The sequence below is a fragment of the Tauraco erythrolophus genome, chromosome 1 (assembly GCF_009769465.1).
Source record: "Tauraco erythrolophus isolate bTauEry1 chromosome 1, bTauEry1.pri, whole genome shotgun sequence".
In the NCBI taxonomy this organism is placed as follows: domain Eukaryota; kingdom Metazoa; phylum Chordata; class Aves; order Musophagiformes; family Musophagidae; genus Tauraco; species Tauraco erythrolophus.
The window spans coordinates 24,200,957-24,215,146 of record NC_141465.1 but is presented as its reverse complement, the minus strand read 5'-3'; the positions used below and the strand labels follow the sequence as shown (position 1 = coordinate 24,215,146).

Below are 14,190 nucleotides of genomic sequence, written 5' to 3'. Positions count from 1 at the left end.
CCGTTCCTATCTGCATGTTTAGAGCATGCATGAAGTCCAGGGGTAATAAGGAGGGTTCCTATATACCACACCAACACCCATGACATTTTTGCTTCCTTAAGGGATCAAGCAATACGAGAGTGTTTAATTTTCAAATAAGCCAGGCAATCTTCTGACCAACTTTCATACATAAACTGTTTAAGACTGACAAAGTAGCATATTGCAATTTAATTATTAATAAATGCACTATTTATTACATGCTAGCAACCAGAAGACAAACCAAGACTATGGGCTCATTGTCTTCGTCCCTACACAAAGACATGGCTTGTCACAAAGACAAGGCAGTGTCTTTTCCAATGAGTTTTCCTGTTTTGCTTGGGGCCTTTGTTTTTTGGGACCATACAAAACAAGAAACAGAAATACGAAGCAATTTCCTACACAACATACAGACAAAAAATTAAATTTGATTCCCACTATAATTTCCCCACCTACTGTGTTAAATATGAAAAATCTGTGATTGACTACAGAATTGTTTTCTCAATCAAAAATTTGTATTATGTGATAGCTCAATTTTCACACCACAGATGTCAGCCACTGGATATTCTGCAGCTAATAATTCCATTCCTTTGGCTGGGTATAGGAAGAACAGGTACTTTTGAACAATTCTGTTTCAAATACTGTTCTGCAGAATCTTTCGAGGTATTTATGCTGTAATCACCATCCTTCTTGCATGTGTAGATCAGAGGCTAAATTTTAGCTGTAGTGCATTAAATACATAAATGTCAGCAATTTTATATAGCTGCAATTCCTGACTCACTTCAAAAAGAGAAGGGAATGAATCACCATCGCCTCATGGAGATAAGAAGAATCAGCTACAAGTATGATAGTTACATATGATAGTTTTCCTCAAATATATTCTTTTTTTCCTGACCTTTAAAGCTCATCACAGGCAGAACTTTGGCTCAAACAAATGCAGAAGGCAAAACTTTGCTTCTGTGGGAAGACCCAATAAAAAGACAGGTAAGACAAGGACTTGACTAATTATGATTGCTGATGAAAGCAGATAAATGTATGTGCACATGTGGTGCCAGAGAGGAAAGACTTTTATGGCTGAGGGATGCCCAGGGCACTTAAAGTAGGAGAGAAGGAGGAATACGGGTGCATGTGGAAGGTACTCTGAAAAGAGTCCATGGCTTGGCAAGAGATTGGAAATGGAGATTAAGAATAGGAAGTTGCGGGAAACACTGAGGTAGGTGCAAGACTGGAGACATCAATGGACCGACTAAATACTTAACTAAAATGAAGAACACATTAAATAATTCTTAATTTAAAAAATAGCTTTACTTATCAATATTACATTTTGCCTTCAAATTGCTCTACTACATTTGAGTTCTATACTACCACTTACCTCTTTTTTTGGAAAAACTCCAATCCTACCATGAGAAACATGGTTGTTTCCCTGAAATTTCTATAGTCTTGATGCCATCTCTGCATATGAGAAAGGGTATATAGAATTTCATCCACAAACATAAAATACAATTTATTTAGTTATATTCTTTTTTGCACACACTTTACTTAGTGCTGAATATTTACAGTAAGTGCTAAGGACCCCTAGTAAGCTTGCATGTGTGAAAAGTTTGCCTGAATCCTCGATAAAAAGAAAATTCTTAAATATCTAAAATATTTCTAGAGGAGATTATTTTTACAGAATGTATTACCATCTGAAAGGAACACAAAGCATCTTTGGAGAACCATCATCAGAATTATATGAGATCCCCTTTTTCTTCTCAAAAATAGTTGAGAAGCTAATAGTCTTTTTTTCTTCCCTGCACTACACTCAGTTATTTAGCCAGAAGATGTTATAAAGCTTTTCATACGCAAAATATTAAGCTTAGCTTTCAATATAAGAATGACATAGAAAAAGCCTCAACACTTTACATAGGAAGGGACAAAAAAAAAAATGCATTTCAGACTGTGGAGATGTTTATATTGGAGCAGAACATTTATCTTACTGCATCACCATTTATACAAAGTGACTACTGGTACACTTTACAGGTAAATGTGCTGTGAGAAAGGTGCTTTTACTGCAGTGGGTTAGTAGCCAACTTTCAATTGCTCATTAAAGATAAATTAGGAGACAGCATACCATAATGCATAGCGACTTACAGATTCAACACAAACAGCATGAGAAAGGGTCTATGAAATGCCAGCTCACTATACAGGACAAACACTGATATAGTCTTTGGAGAAACCACCAACTGTCTGCCTCAGGAGCTAAAAAAGTGGTACACATCTGCAGGGAAACAGAAGACAGCCCCACTCCCTCACTCTTAAAGCTAAATCCAGAACTGTTTATTCTATCTGTGCAATGCCATTCAGAAAATGGTAAAATATTGAGCCTTGCACAGTCTAAAAAATGCAACAGAAATCCCACTGAGAGTCCTTTCCCCTCCCAGGCTAAGGAGGGCACATTGTAATGTAGTAGCATCTACTGTAGGTCCTGAACCCAGCAATGAGAAATGACAAGCAAATATTTTTCCTTCGGTTTGCTGAGGGATAGATTACTCCCATAGTCCTCCTGAACAAGCTGTATGGACCTAATAGCACAACCATGAGGTATAAGTGGTGCAATGAAATCTGTCTAGGACATAGACATCCACTGTTAAGAGGCCTTAATGAACAGTATTACACAGAGCTGAAATTGATGCTGTAAAATCAGCTACAGACTTAGCTTTAAATGAGATGAATTATTTTGGCAAATATCAGTCACGATTACTTAATGTCCAAGATCTGCTCTTTTTTTCTTTCTAAGTTTTTCTAAATAGCACAGGAGGAAAAATTAAACGCATAAACTGGTTATGTATGGTCTCAGCAAATGAAATAATCTGGTGCTCATAAGAAAATGGGAATGGCTGTAGAGACAGCTGAAGGAAAAGCACAAATGTGTCTGTGCCTGTGACCCAGTTCTCGAGATGCATCAGCTGGACTTAGACCACTTTCACTCCTTCACTGCTAGCTGCTTCTGACTAGAGAAAACCAGTTGGCTTATATGGTGATAAATAACAAAATGCTGTTAGTGACATTGAGACACGTTAAGTAGTAAGGACAGACTCAAACTTGACATTTATTTATGGCTCAAGTAACTGGAATTACAGATATGGAAAAAAATAGCTTTAGATCAACTGATCAGAGCAGCCTTCCTACAAATAAATGGTCTTTCAATAACCAGTTTTAACTTCTCAGTGTAAGACAAGAAGTTTGTGGAGATAAAATTCAGCTTACTGACAACTATTTCCCATCACAATTTAATTTAAAGCATAAAAAATACTGACCTCATATTCCTCCATGTTTACTTCATCTGGCTTTATCATTTCAAGTTTAGCTTGAGCAACCTTCATTATGTTACGGCACCTTACAAAAAGCAACAAGAAATCATGGAATATTACTAGAAATTCACAAAGGATATTATCCATACAAAGACAGAAGCCTCAAGCAGAAGAAGCTACAGCCTTATGCAAAACAGTATGAAAACACTGTGGAAAATGTGCTTTTTAGTATGCATAGTATAATCAGAAGGAGAGGGCATATTTTTGAAGTACAGAGGCCTGTGCTATTTAAGAATTACTTCTTGTTTTATTTTGCTGAATTGCTCAGTCTTTTCGTTTTAATTTAATGTTTGGATTGCCTGAAACTCCCCAATATTTACTTTGCAAAACTAACATTAAACGATTATTCACTACACAGAAATCAGACTAATGTTCTCTACCTTTCAATGTATTTATTTCTTTAAATAAGTAAACACATGGAATTTCGAGTGGAAAAGAGTCATTGTCTTGCTTTCAACTAAGTTACCCATCTAGCTTGTAAGGCTTTGCTGGCTACTGCTGACTTTCAGGGCAGTGAAGAAATGCAAATTATACAGCCTTACACAGTGTTCTGAAAGAAGGGACAGAAATCTATGTGAAAAATTATCAACACCACTGAGAATTTCTCCTTATTTCATACCAATAGAAACCCTACTTCTTGTTTACTCTTTCTAGAGATTTTTATAAAATATACTTGCGAGCTATTAAATAGAAAATAAAGCCAAACACAGGCACTAGCTTTCCCTCTACTACATGCGCTATCTAAATATGAAGGGGCGTTCGTGAGCAGAGGAAATGAGACATGCGGATCTTATTACCTTTCATCAAAGCTAAGATTGTGATCTCCAAACTGTTCCAGCAATGTTCTCTCAATTATCTTCTTTGGTGCCTGGTTTTGGATGAAGTAAACAATTGCATGACGCAAACGGTAATCGCATTCAGGTGGTGGATCTTCCTGGGCTAATTTTAGCAAACGCGTGTACTCCAATTTAATTGCCTAAATAATTTTAAAAATATACATTATTCTTTCTGGCTTTTAACTCTGTAAACATCACAGACACTAACAGGATATTTTATGTCCCATGGCCTTTTGACTTCAAAATAATTTTTTAACAATTCCATAGTCCACTCTTCCAACAAGTCTGAACTACGTTTTAAAAAAAACCCACAACAAATCCCATATAAATGGTAAAGTTGTTCCTGTCTCTCCCCAACTAAGACAGCCAAAATCCCAGGTATACCTTTACTTCAAAAGCAGTCCCAGTCCTGTGCTACATCTCCCTGAGACAAGGTTTATCCAATCCCTAGAGAGGCTTCTTTAAGCATTTACAGCCCAAAAGCAGTGTAAGATTTCAGACACTTTACTTAAAGGAAAAGAGCGTCATACATGTCGTAACTGTTCCTTAAACTTACAGACACTTTACTTATAGGAATCTTCTAAAATCTCGTAAGATCAAAGAGGTACATGTTCATTAAACGTTCTGTAGAATTTGTTTTATTCATGTATTTGCACTTTAAGCATACGAAAAAAGTTCAATGAACATGTATGATTTTGGAAACACGAAGTGAGAATGAAAAATGCCTTTCAAAGATCACACTGTAGGATTTCTAAAGAAAATAATACTTCAATATGAATAGTATTAGTCTCTTATAGGGCAGGACGGTGTCCTCACTGAATATTTTAGATTGACTTTAGAGGTTATCAGAAGCATTTACTTTTCCAGTTTTGCCAGTGCATTAGATTTTAATGAATATCATTTATTATGTTCATTAGATTTTATTCACTGAAACTATACAGCATGAACAAGAGCAACAACAACAAAAATAATTAGAAAAATGGTGAAAAATGTTAATATGCTCTATAATTTATCTCACAAAATAGGGGGTGATCAGATTGTCTGCTAACACTAAACGCCGACTTGAAACAAATGACTTAACACAGTAGCTTCACACATTAGCAGAGTCTCAACAGAACATGCGCAGAAAATGAAGCTCCAAAGAAGCAGAAAAATACCCTGTTCAATATTTCAGATTCCTTTACGCTGAAACACCGGGCAGTAGCAGGTAACTTCCTGGTGTTTAACTATCAGAAATTTGGGATCCCATCCTCTACTAAAACACATTTTGTTGCAGGACTAAACAGGTAGGTAGGATACTATTCATACAGCCTTAAACACAGAGCATGTGGAAAACGGTAAAACTTAAGAGAATGTTCTGCATCAATGTTTTTAAACACTTATCATATGCACTATTATTAAAAAGAAGTTTGGGAGAATCGATCATAATTATCAAAAGCCACAGACAGAGCTTCTATCATCTTACATCAGAAGTTCTACCATTAGAAAACCAACATGGATAACTACGCAGTTAAACCCTGTTTACTGGGGTAGGCCAGAAACAAAAAGCAACTGTTATTAGACATTTACTTTTTTAGAGAATTAGTTGGAAGTAGGAAAAATTGCAACACAAAACCTATATTTTATATGCATATTTAAACAAAATAAAATGGTATGCTACAGATTCAAAACTCCTATGTACAACAAAAAATAACACCATTTCTTTAATCAATACGGGAAAAAGGGAGGGTAGGAAAAATATTACAAGTTTTCATTTTTTTCACATTTTTTATAAAGATCTTAAGGCAAACATTCTGCAAGGAACTGTCTATAAAGTTTAAAGAAGGATGATTGGAAGAGGTCATTGATCAAGAAACATCTTAATGGGCTTGTATTAGTCACGTCTCAAGCCTGAGAGATCTAAAAGGGGAGTGAACCATTGGCAGTGACAACGACTCACGTCCAATGTGTTTTACCTGGGTTATGCTAAAGCAAAGACATTGGAGGAAAAAACCCTACAATTTTCTGGAAACACTCATTTTATAAAACAACAAGCACATGAAGAAAGCCAGAGTATAACAGTATTAAAAAATATCATAGAAGCTTTTACAATAAGTTTATGGAGTAACATAGGACTTCATCTGATAAGTTTCAAAACAAGCATTTTGTTACTGAGTAGGACTACTTCATCTGCACACATTCATACTAACATATTCCTCAAAATGAAGCATGTTTCACCTCTTCTAAGTTGTTGTAAACATGATTAAGCAGAAAATGAGTAAGGAAACTTTTCTACCCTCCAGCACATTTAGTGTCAGAACACTTTCTCACTCAAAGACAAATTCTGTCCTCCATGAAGTGAAAACATTTAAGCACTCAAAAGACTCCAACATTTCAACTGAGCATTGCTTTGATAACTCTGAAGCATTAATATGTTTTTTTTTTAACTGCATTTGTTTTAAAATTATCAAAACACACTTCATATTAAAAAATAATTAAGTGTAATTAAATTTTCTAGTAAAGAGTCTGGTTGGATCAAATGAGGATTTTTTCCCAACTTAAAACAAAATAAAAAATATTTATTACTTAATGGAAAGACGTCAATTTGAAAACAACAACAAACCCAACCCCAAAAAATCCCCACAAACCAGCACTGAATCCCAAACAAAACCTATTTTACTAAACAGAGGCTGCGGCAGGTGTCTCTTCATTCCCTGAGGGCAGACCTGGTTAACAGAGCCAGCCCTGTGAACAAGTGTTATGGTCATCCTCAAAGTATCCATTACAAAACCCCATGCAAACAGACAAACCAACCAACCAACCCATGAGATTCCAATTTCCTTCCCAAGGGGTTGGAGAATTTATTGGTGGTGGTGGTGGGTTTTTTGATTGGTTGGTTGCTGTTTGTTTGGTAGGTTTTTTGTTTCTTTTGGTTTTTACAGTTTCTTGTAATGGAACTACACCATTACAATTAATAAGAACATAGACTGCTACTCAATGATAAGCAAGAAATTTCTTCCCCCTCTCCAAATAACATTTGAGAGGATTTTACATCATGTCAAAGTAATTCCCTTTCTAATACCCTGAAAATTCAAAAGGTCATGAGCTAAAAATGCTCAGAAGCTCATGGACTTAAGAAGAGTAACACATTTTTAAATCTGGTATCATTGTGAAGAGTAATAAACACAAAAACCCCAAGATCTAACTCCCGGTAATAAAATACTGCATAAATAAGTAATATTGACATCCATGCAGTTGCACAAAAGGAAATAATTTAGATTTACTAATAATCTTTTAAGGAGCACAAAACAAAAATATCTCTTTGAAATAAGCAACAAATGACTAAACGCTGATGTCCCTGAGTGAAAAAACTGATGTCCCAAACAGTCTAGCAAAGGCATGTTTTTTGTTACTAATGGGAAAACAAAATGCATATTCTTATTGATTACGCATCTAGGTTTCATGTTACTTGCTACTACTACTAGAAAGCTAAAAAGGTATACAAGCTACTGATAGCAAGGCAGTATACTGCTGAGTCAACAGGGAAATAGCTGTCTATTTTTCAAGCAAGAAATATCTAAATGGAGGACTGATACCACAGAAGATTACATATAAACACTGGAACAGTCTTAATATGCATCAAAGGGTGGAGGAAGAAGGCATATCTAACAAGCAAAGTCAGAGGAGAAAAGGTGAAAATGTTAGTTGTACCTTAAAGAACCCTGCTTCTGGCCCACACCTGTCATAAACATTCCTGGCTTTACCTATAGCCATGATAATACCTTGCATGTTCGGGGTCAGCATGACCTGGCACAAGGGATTTAAGGTAAAAGTTTTGAATAATTAATATTTTAATGATCAAATTCAATATGTTTTTAGTCTCATGCAAGATAAAAAGCAACTTAATGCATGCATACACCAAAATGGCACATTTCAATACAGATCTGGTGTGCATATTCTGCAAATCAGTCATGGCATGTGTATATATTTTTACTGTAACAACATATGATTAAAGGAAGCTTACGACAAAAATTGAAGAACTGTGTCAAATACAATTTAAAAGTTACACAGTCAAAACTTCCCGGGAAAGGAACATGCATCGTTCAGCATTAGTATCCATCAGAAACTTTATACTGAATGAATGCTACTCATGGCCACTAAAGGTTTATAAAAATAAGTGTTTCAAGTAGAAAAATGACTCAATCACACTTTATATACACTATACTAAAACCATAGTAAACTACATTGCCTGTATTTTATGCGTATTTCAACATCAAAATAAGAGACCTATTGCTGTAAACACAATTGGTCCCTGAAGCATTTGCAGACAAATTCTTAAAAATCAAACCCAAGACATTTAACAAACACAAAGCCAAACATAAGACACACATCTCACAGCTATTCACATCAGTTATATACAAACAATTTGATTCATCTAGGTTACTCAGAAAGGCCCTTCCCCTGTTTTCTGTCAGAAAGGAAAAACATTCCCTCTCTCTCTGCCCAAGGTACAGTTGGCACAGCAACAAAAGACGAAGAACTCTAAACTGTCTGGAAGAGTTTCCCACACATAAGAATGACATTTTAAAAAGTGAATGCACTTAAAAAATGGAACAAGGAAATGGGGAAGAAAATTATCATCCTCTAAAAAGACAATTGCATGGAAACAACAGTGGAAAAAAAAGAAGAGAAAAAGGAAAAAAAAAAACCAACAACAAAAAAGCAGGTCATTAGGTGAGGCTAAATCCTCATATCTTTAATGGTGGAGACTACACATCTATGAGAAGCCAAACTCAGTGTGACAATGTCAATTAAATCATTTTATCCCCCATCCCATACTCTCAGTTACAACTGATCACAATTACAGGGCAGAATGACCTGGAATATCTATTTGCCTAGGGAGGCAAAAGCTCTCCAAAGCCCACCAAGAACACATGCTCAGACACCAGAGAGTACAGGCTGCACCAACGCTACCCCCAATCATAACAAACATGAAGTCAGCAGTGTCAAGGCAGGACAGTTTGATGACCTGGCAGTGTTCCTTTCTGCTGCTAAAATAGGGCAGCAGAAAATAACATATCTCAGGATAACATGGGCCTCATCTGTTCCTGAAGTAGTGCCAGGTACACACACCACCCTGGCTCTCAATTGGGAAAAAGAATTTTTGGGTTGTTTTGGTGTTTTCTTAAGCTTGGAAGAGTCAGCTCCAACAGCCATATCAGTTTCAGGTTATTTCCATGGATAATTTAATCCTTGAAGTCTGAAAAGCTTAACCTTGGCAAATAAGGGATCAGACTTGAACATTAGCTTTATATTGGACTGACAAGACAGCACAAACATTAAGAACATCACTCACTATCCTGTCACTTCTTAAATAATGTAGTAGTCTGCAGTCTATCACCAGAATTTCAAAGGCTATCTGGCCTAACGCAAACATTCAACTTCCAGAGCAAAGACGACAAATATACCTCCAGTGTAAACGGTACCATGCAAAGCGTGCCCAGTTAAGAGTAGCTAGTGCTTTCCTTTCATATTTCATTACAAATTAAGACACTGTTAAGGTTACAAATCGCTAAGCGTTTAGTTTTGCAGAAATCTGTTAGGTGTCACAATGTGCAAACATGCCAAGAACTCTCATCAGGCAGCACAAGAAAGCACCGAGGAGGAGTGGTGCACACAACTGCAATCAAATGTACCTCATCGTCATAACCCCCCTCCTCTGACTCAATCACAAAAGTCCCTACATCAGGAATCGCCACCTCTACAACTCGCTGGTTAGGAGCTGGTTGAGCTGGGGCATTATCAGAGCTCTGCAGAAGAAAACCGTTATCAGTATGTGTGTGGGGGAAAAAAAATAAATCAGAAAATAGAGAAAATAACAGACGCAAACTGACAGGCTCATCAAGTAAAATTATGTGGACTGCTGAAGTTCTGAAAAAAATTACAAATATCACTTATATGCTCTAATTACTTACAGTTTCTTATTTTTTTTAAAGCAGTACATTTAAAATTAAGCCATAATTATTAAAAAGTTTTCATTTATTCTTTATTCACTAATGACAGCTTTACAGGTTAGTATGCCAGTATCGCAACTCTAACATCCATTAAAAACTAAAGGCAGTTGTTAAAGGAGGAGTCTGTGAACCACCACTTCTTTTCATACATTTCACTAAAAGATTACTAAATATATCTGAAGTATCTGATGAATTAATACAAAGGAATGGCAACAAGCCAAAGGCTAACGTTCCTGATGCACTGGGAAAAAAAAATACAAAAAAGCCTCTAGCAATCAAGATATTTGAAAGAATATTTGAAGGTACATTACATTCAACAGATTTATTTGTTTTAGAAGAGTAATTAGAAAATCAGGGGAAGATTATGCTAGTCACTGAAATTCTTGCTATGTTGAAGTAAGTTTTAAACAAGAACAGAGACATCTCAGCTTCTATGGTCTATCATTGTATAGCAGTCAGTTTATAACTTGACTCTCATCTCAGCAATCACAGAGTCCCATGCTACTTGTTCTGCAACTATTACAATAGTCTCATTTTTTAACAAAGATTCCAGAAACACACATAGTATCTATTTACAGCCAGCACTGTATAAATACAAAGGAAGACTGTGCAATCAGAGGGCAGAAAAAAGGAAAAAAGGGCAGAAAATGGTCACGAATGATCGTGTGGCAGCTAACCTACAATCCTGTTTGTTACAGGTTCTGATGTCGTCTCTCCTTCTTGTAAAATGGACAAACAAAAAGTTGAGGAGCAGAATATATGATTGCATGTCAGAATGCATAAGGAAGTAGAATAATTAAAAAGCATGCTGGTACACTGAGAAGGAAGCACAATTCTGCCTAAGAAGAACAGAATTCATTCTGTATGCCTTAATTTGGGTATACAGAAAGCAACTTTTAAAACATTAACAGCACCTTCAGATTAGCGAGAAACTGGCTTCAGATTCTGACAGCTGAAACACATTTGTTTCTAAATAAAAGAGCCTGCATGGTTTGGAGTATTTTGTTTTTATTTTTAAAGAGCCATCCACCTTGTTGCAGAACAACGCAGTGAAAATATTGGAATAAAACAACCTGCATCTGCTTCATTAAGTCTATCCCCACACAGACCCTCAATCACAGCCTTTTAAGTCCTAAGGCTGATCACCATGCAGAGCATCATCAGCCTAAACTACACCACTTGATCCATGGAATCCCGTCTGTGAGATTCTTCCACATCCCATGGGGATGGGTGCCCACAGACCCTAGAAAGAGGACAGCATCATGCAAGACGTTTTATCATGGGTTTGTTGTTCTCACAGCTACCCCTTCAGCTGGAGGTAACTCATTAACAGGCTCCCTCCCCTAAGCTGTTCTGTGTTCTGAGAACTCCAAGTCATACATGCAGTAGCCTAAAGCATTCCTGGTAGAGCATCTTTCCATCCAGGGTTAGATCAGTTTCCCTGTTGGCTTTGACTTCAGTTTAGTAGAGAAAGTGTGCTTCTCCACTCTCCTGACAACACAGGAGAGAGGGATGGAAAAACACCTTCAAGTGTAAGAATCAACAAGCTGTCACATCATTTTCAGAGGATTTCAGAAGACTTTCCTGTTGGCCCCAAAGATATCTGAGGCTGGACTGCTTTTTTTTAATGAGGATTCATACCTGAACTTAGGAAGCATGCTTCAAATGTTGCACAGATCTAAATTGTTGGTATCTCTAGTGGTTACTAGAGGTGCCTAAAGAAGCTATGCTGTACGTTTTGTAAGTTTGATGCTTATGGATACAGTTCCAAGAGAGATGCATGCATTGCTTTAAAGGCACTTGGTTTTGTGTGTGTCCGTTCATCACTTATCTATATACTTAGAAGGAAGCAAAAAAAAAAAATATTTGCTGAAAGAAAAAACTGTTAAATATTAGTTGCATCAATAACTCCTGAAGTAATTATTTTCAATTCCTCTTAGTATTTGTTGTATTAAGTGAAAACAGAATCACCCAACACTAATTCATATAATCATTTTAAGTTAAATACGGATCTGATGAATCACAAAAAAATTTTCAGCAAGTTGTGAATTTGGATTAAAGCGACAGAACACTGTTGAAAAAACCCTTATTTTTGAAAGTTACTTTAACTTCCATAAGTCTTTCAAGGGAACTCAATTATAATCTTATATTTCTCAGATAAAAACCTGAATCTTTAAAGCAGCATTTTTCATGCCTTTCACATGGAACATCAATTTTACTTCTCAAAAATCAATGGTATAGTCTAACGTTTTGAAAAGATAGTGGGCACAAAACCACAATTGTCATTTGAACAATATGCTGTACTCTTGACAAGTACTTTAATCACATAGAGGGCATCCATCTTAGCATTTTTCTTCAACTACACCCATTATTGTAGTACACACTATCCGGATGGACTTTAATGTTGGACAGTCCCTAAGGAAACAGCAATTTTCAGTTCAAAGTTTCTACACACACCCTTTTATCAGATATTGGATCATTTTCACTTGCAAAATAAAAGCAAAATAAGTATTTCAAGCTTCAAAATATCCTCACCGTATCCATTATAGCTTCTGGACCTCTATCTTCTTGTTCAGCTAAAGCTTTATTGATTGCTTGTACAGAATCTTCTTTTAAGTGCTTTGAAATATCAGTTCTTGATGGCTGCTCTAAATATTCTGGTTCTCCTGCTTGAACTTAGTGACAGAAATAAGATAACAATTGTGCATGTTAACATAAGGATGAATTTTGAATGGATCAGTTTTATTTGGATCACTGCCTTATAGATAAGGGTAGGTGACACCATTCACAAACACAACTTACTTCACACCAGTCTGTGTCTTGGGTCATTTTGAACACCTTCATATAAATGGACCCATGAGTTTATCCTAGGATCAACAGACCTGTCCTGTCTATAGACCCTTTAAGGCTCTTGAGCGGGAGGTGTTCATCAATCATACGGCAAATGACTGAGAAGAGAGATGAGATTCTACTTGGACTTTCTGGGGGATACAGACCCAATATATGGAATGATCTACAGCCATTTGAGTGCCAGATGTATTTCCACTTTGCAAAATAATCACATTCTTCTGACTTGAGGGAAATCTCAGTCTCCTTCACTTGAGAGCAATAAAATTGATTAGCATAAATAGTGTCTTATATTCCCCACATGATGAAAGCAAATTTTGGCAGACAAATAAAACATTCATTTAGTACTTTCAATTACTAATGAAAGAACTAAAATCAGTCTTTGTGTCTATGAAGTCAAAACATATAGAAGATGAAGTCACTCTCCACAGAGTTTGCAGAATGAAAAATGTCATTAAACCACTGCACTTTTTACATTCAGTTTGTAGTCATAGATAGTTATGAGAAATACATGCTTAGTCTTAATGACTCAAATGCAACAATGAGAACATCTGGACAGCAGTTTCACTACACAGATTCATCGTGTCATCTTTCACTTGAAGTGCATACAGCCTTCTGTCATGGAGCAAAAGGTGTCTGTAACCTAAAACCTGACAGGTTTTTCTGTGTCAAAGCAGGCATACATTTTATAGTCAGATTGCCAGTGGTCTTTATTAGCTACGTTCCTAACAGCACTGGCCTCACTCTTGCTGTTCAGAGCCTTTTCCATAGTTTTAACACCCTTGGTTTTAGATAGTAACTTCTTATGTGGGCCCTACTATTGCTAACTCTGGTAAATAGATTATTCTTCTCTGCAGATCTCAACTGCATCCTAATTTAAAATGAGAAGGTACATCTTCTACTCAACCACTCTGAATAGAAGAATATACATCACTTATGGACTAAAATTCTCAAAACAGACTGGTGAGACCTGTTTACCTATTCTAAAAGACCAACGTTTCTACAGGGAAAAAAATATTAATTTAATAAAACTTATGCAGAACTGGGAGGGAAAAGGCAGAATCACCAATAAATGTTTTTTTTCTTCAAATAAGAAATTAAATGCAAAAAAACCCTCAATAGACTAACTTCTAGTACAGCTACCTCGGT

The 14,190-nt window shown here is 36.2% G+C and overlaps 1 protein-coding gene across 4 annotated transcripts in view; it reads right to left on the bottom strand.

Annotated features, from left to right (window-relative positions):
* Window positions 1-14,190, bottom strand: part of USP25 (ubiquitin specific peptidase 25) — a 66,283-nt gene that overhangs the window by 4,984 nt on the left and 47,109 nt on the right. The window contains exons 15-20 of one of the 4 annotated variants that reach the window (XM_086631413.1): window positions 12,730-12,869; window positions 9,877-9,990; window positions 7,892-7,987; window positions 4,163-4,341; window positions 3,312-3,390; window positions 1,388-1,467 (exon numbers count right to left, since the gene is read on the bottom strand). In XM_086631413.1, coding sequence (XP_086487539.1) covers window positions 1,388-1,467; window positions 3,312-3,390; window positions 4,163-4,341; window positions 7,892-7,987; window positions 9,877-9,990; window positions 12,730-12,869 — 688 coding nt within the window. The remainder of the gene's footprint in view (window positions 1-1,387; window positions 1,468-3,311; window positions 3,391-4,162; window positions 4,342-7,891; window positions 7,988-9,876; window positions 9,991-12,729; window positions 12,870-14,190) is intronic. The other 3 variants (XM_086631422.1, XM_086631430.1, XM_086631439.1) reach the window with 3 other exon arrangements.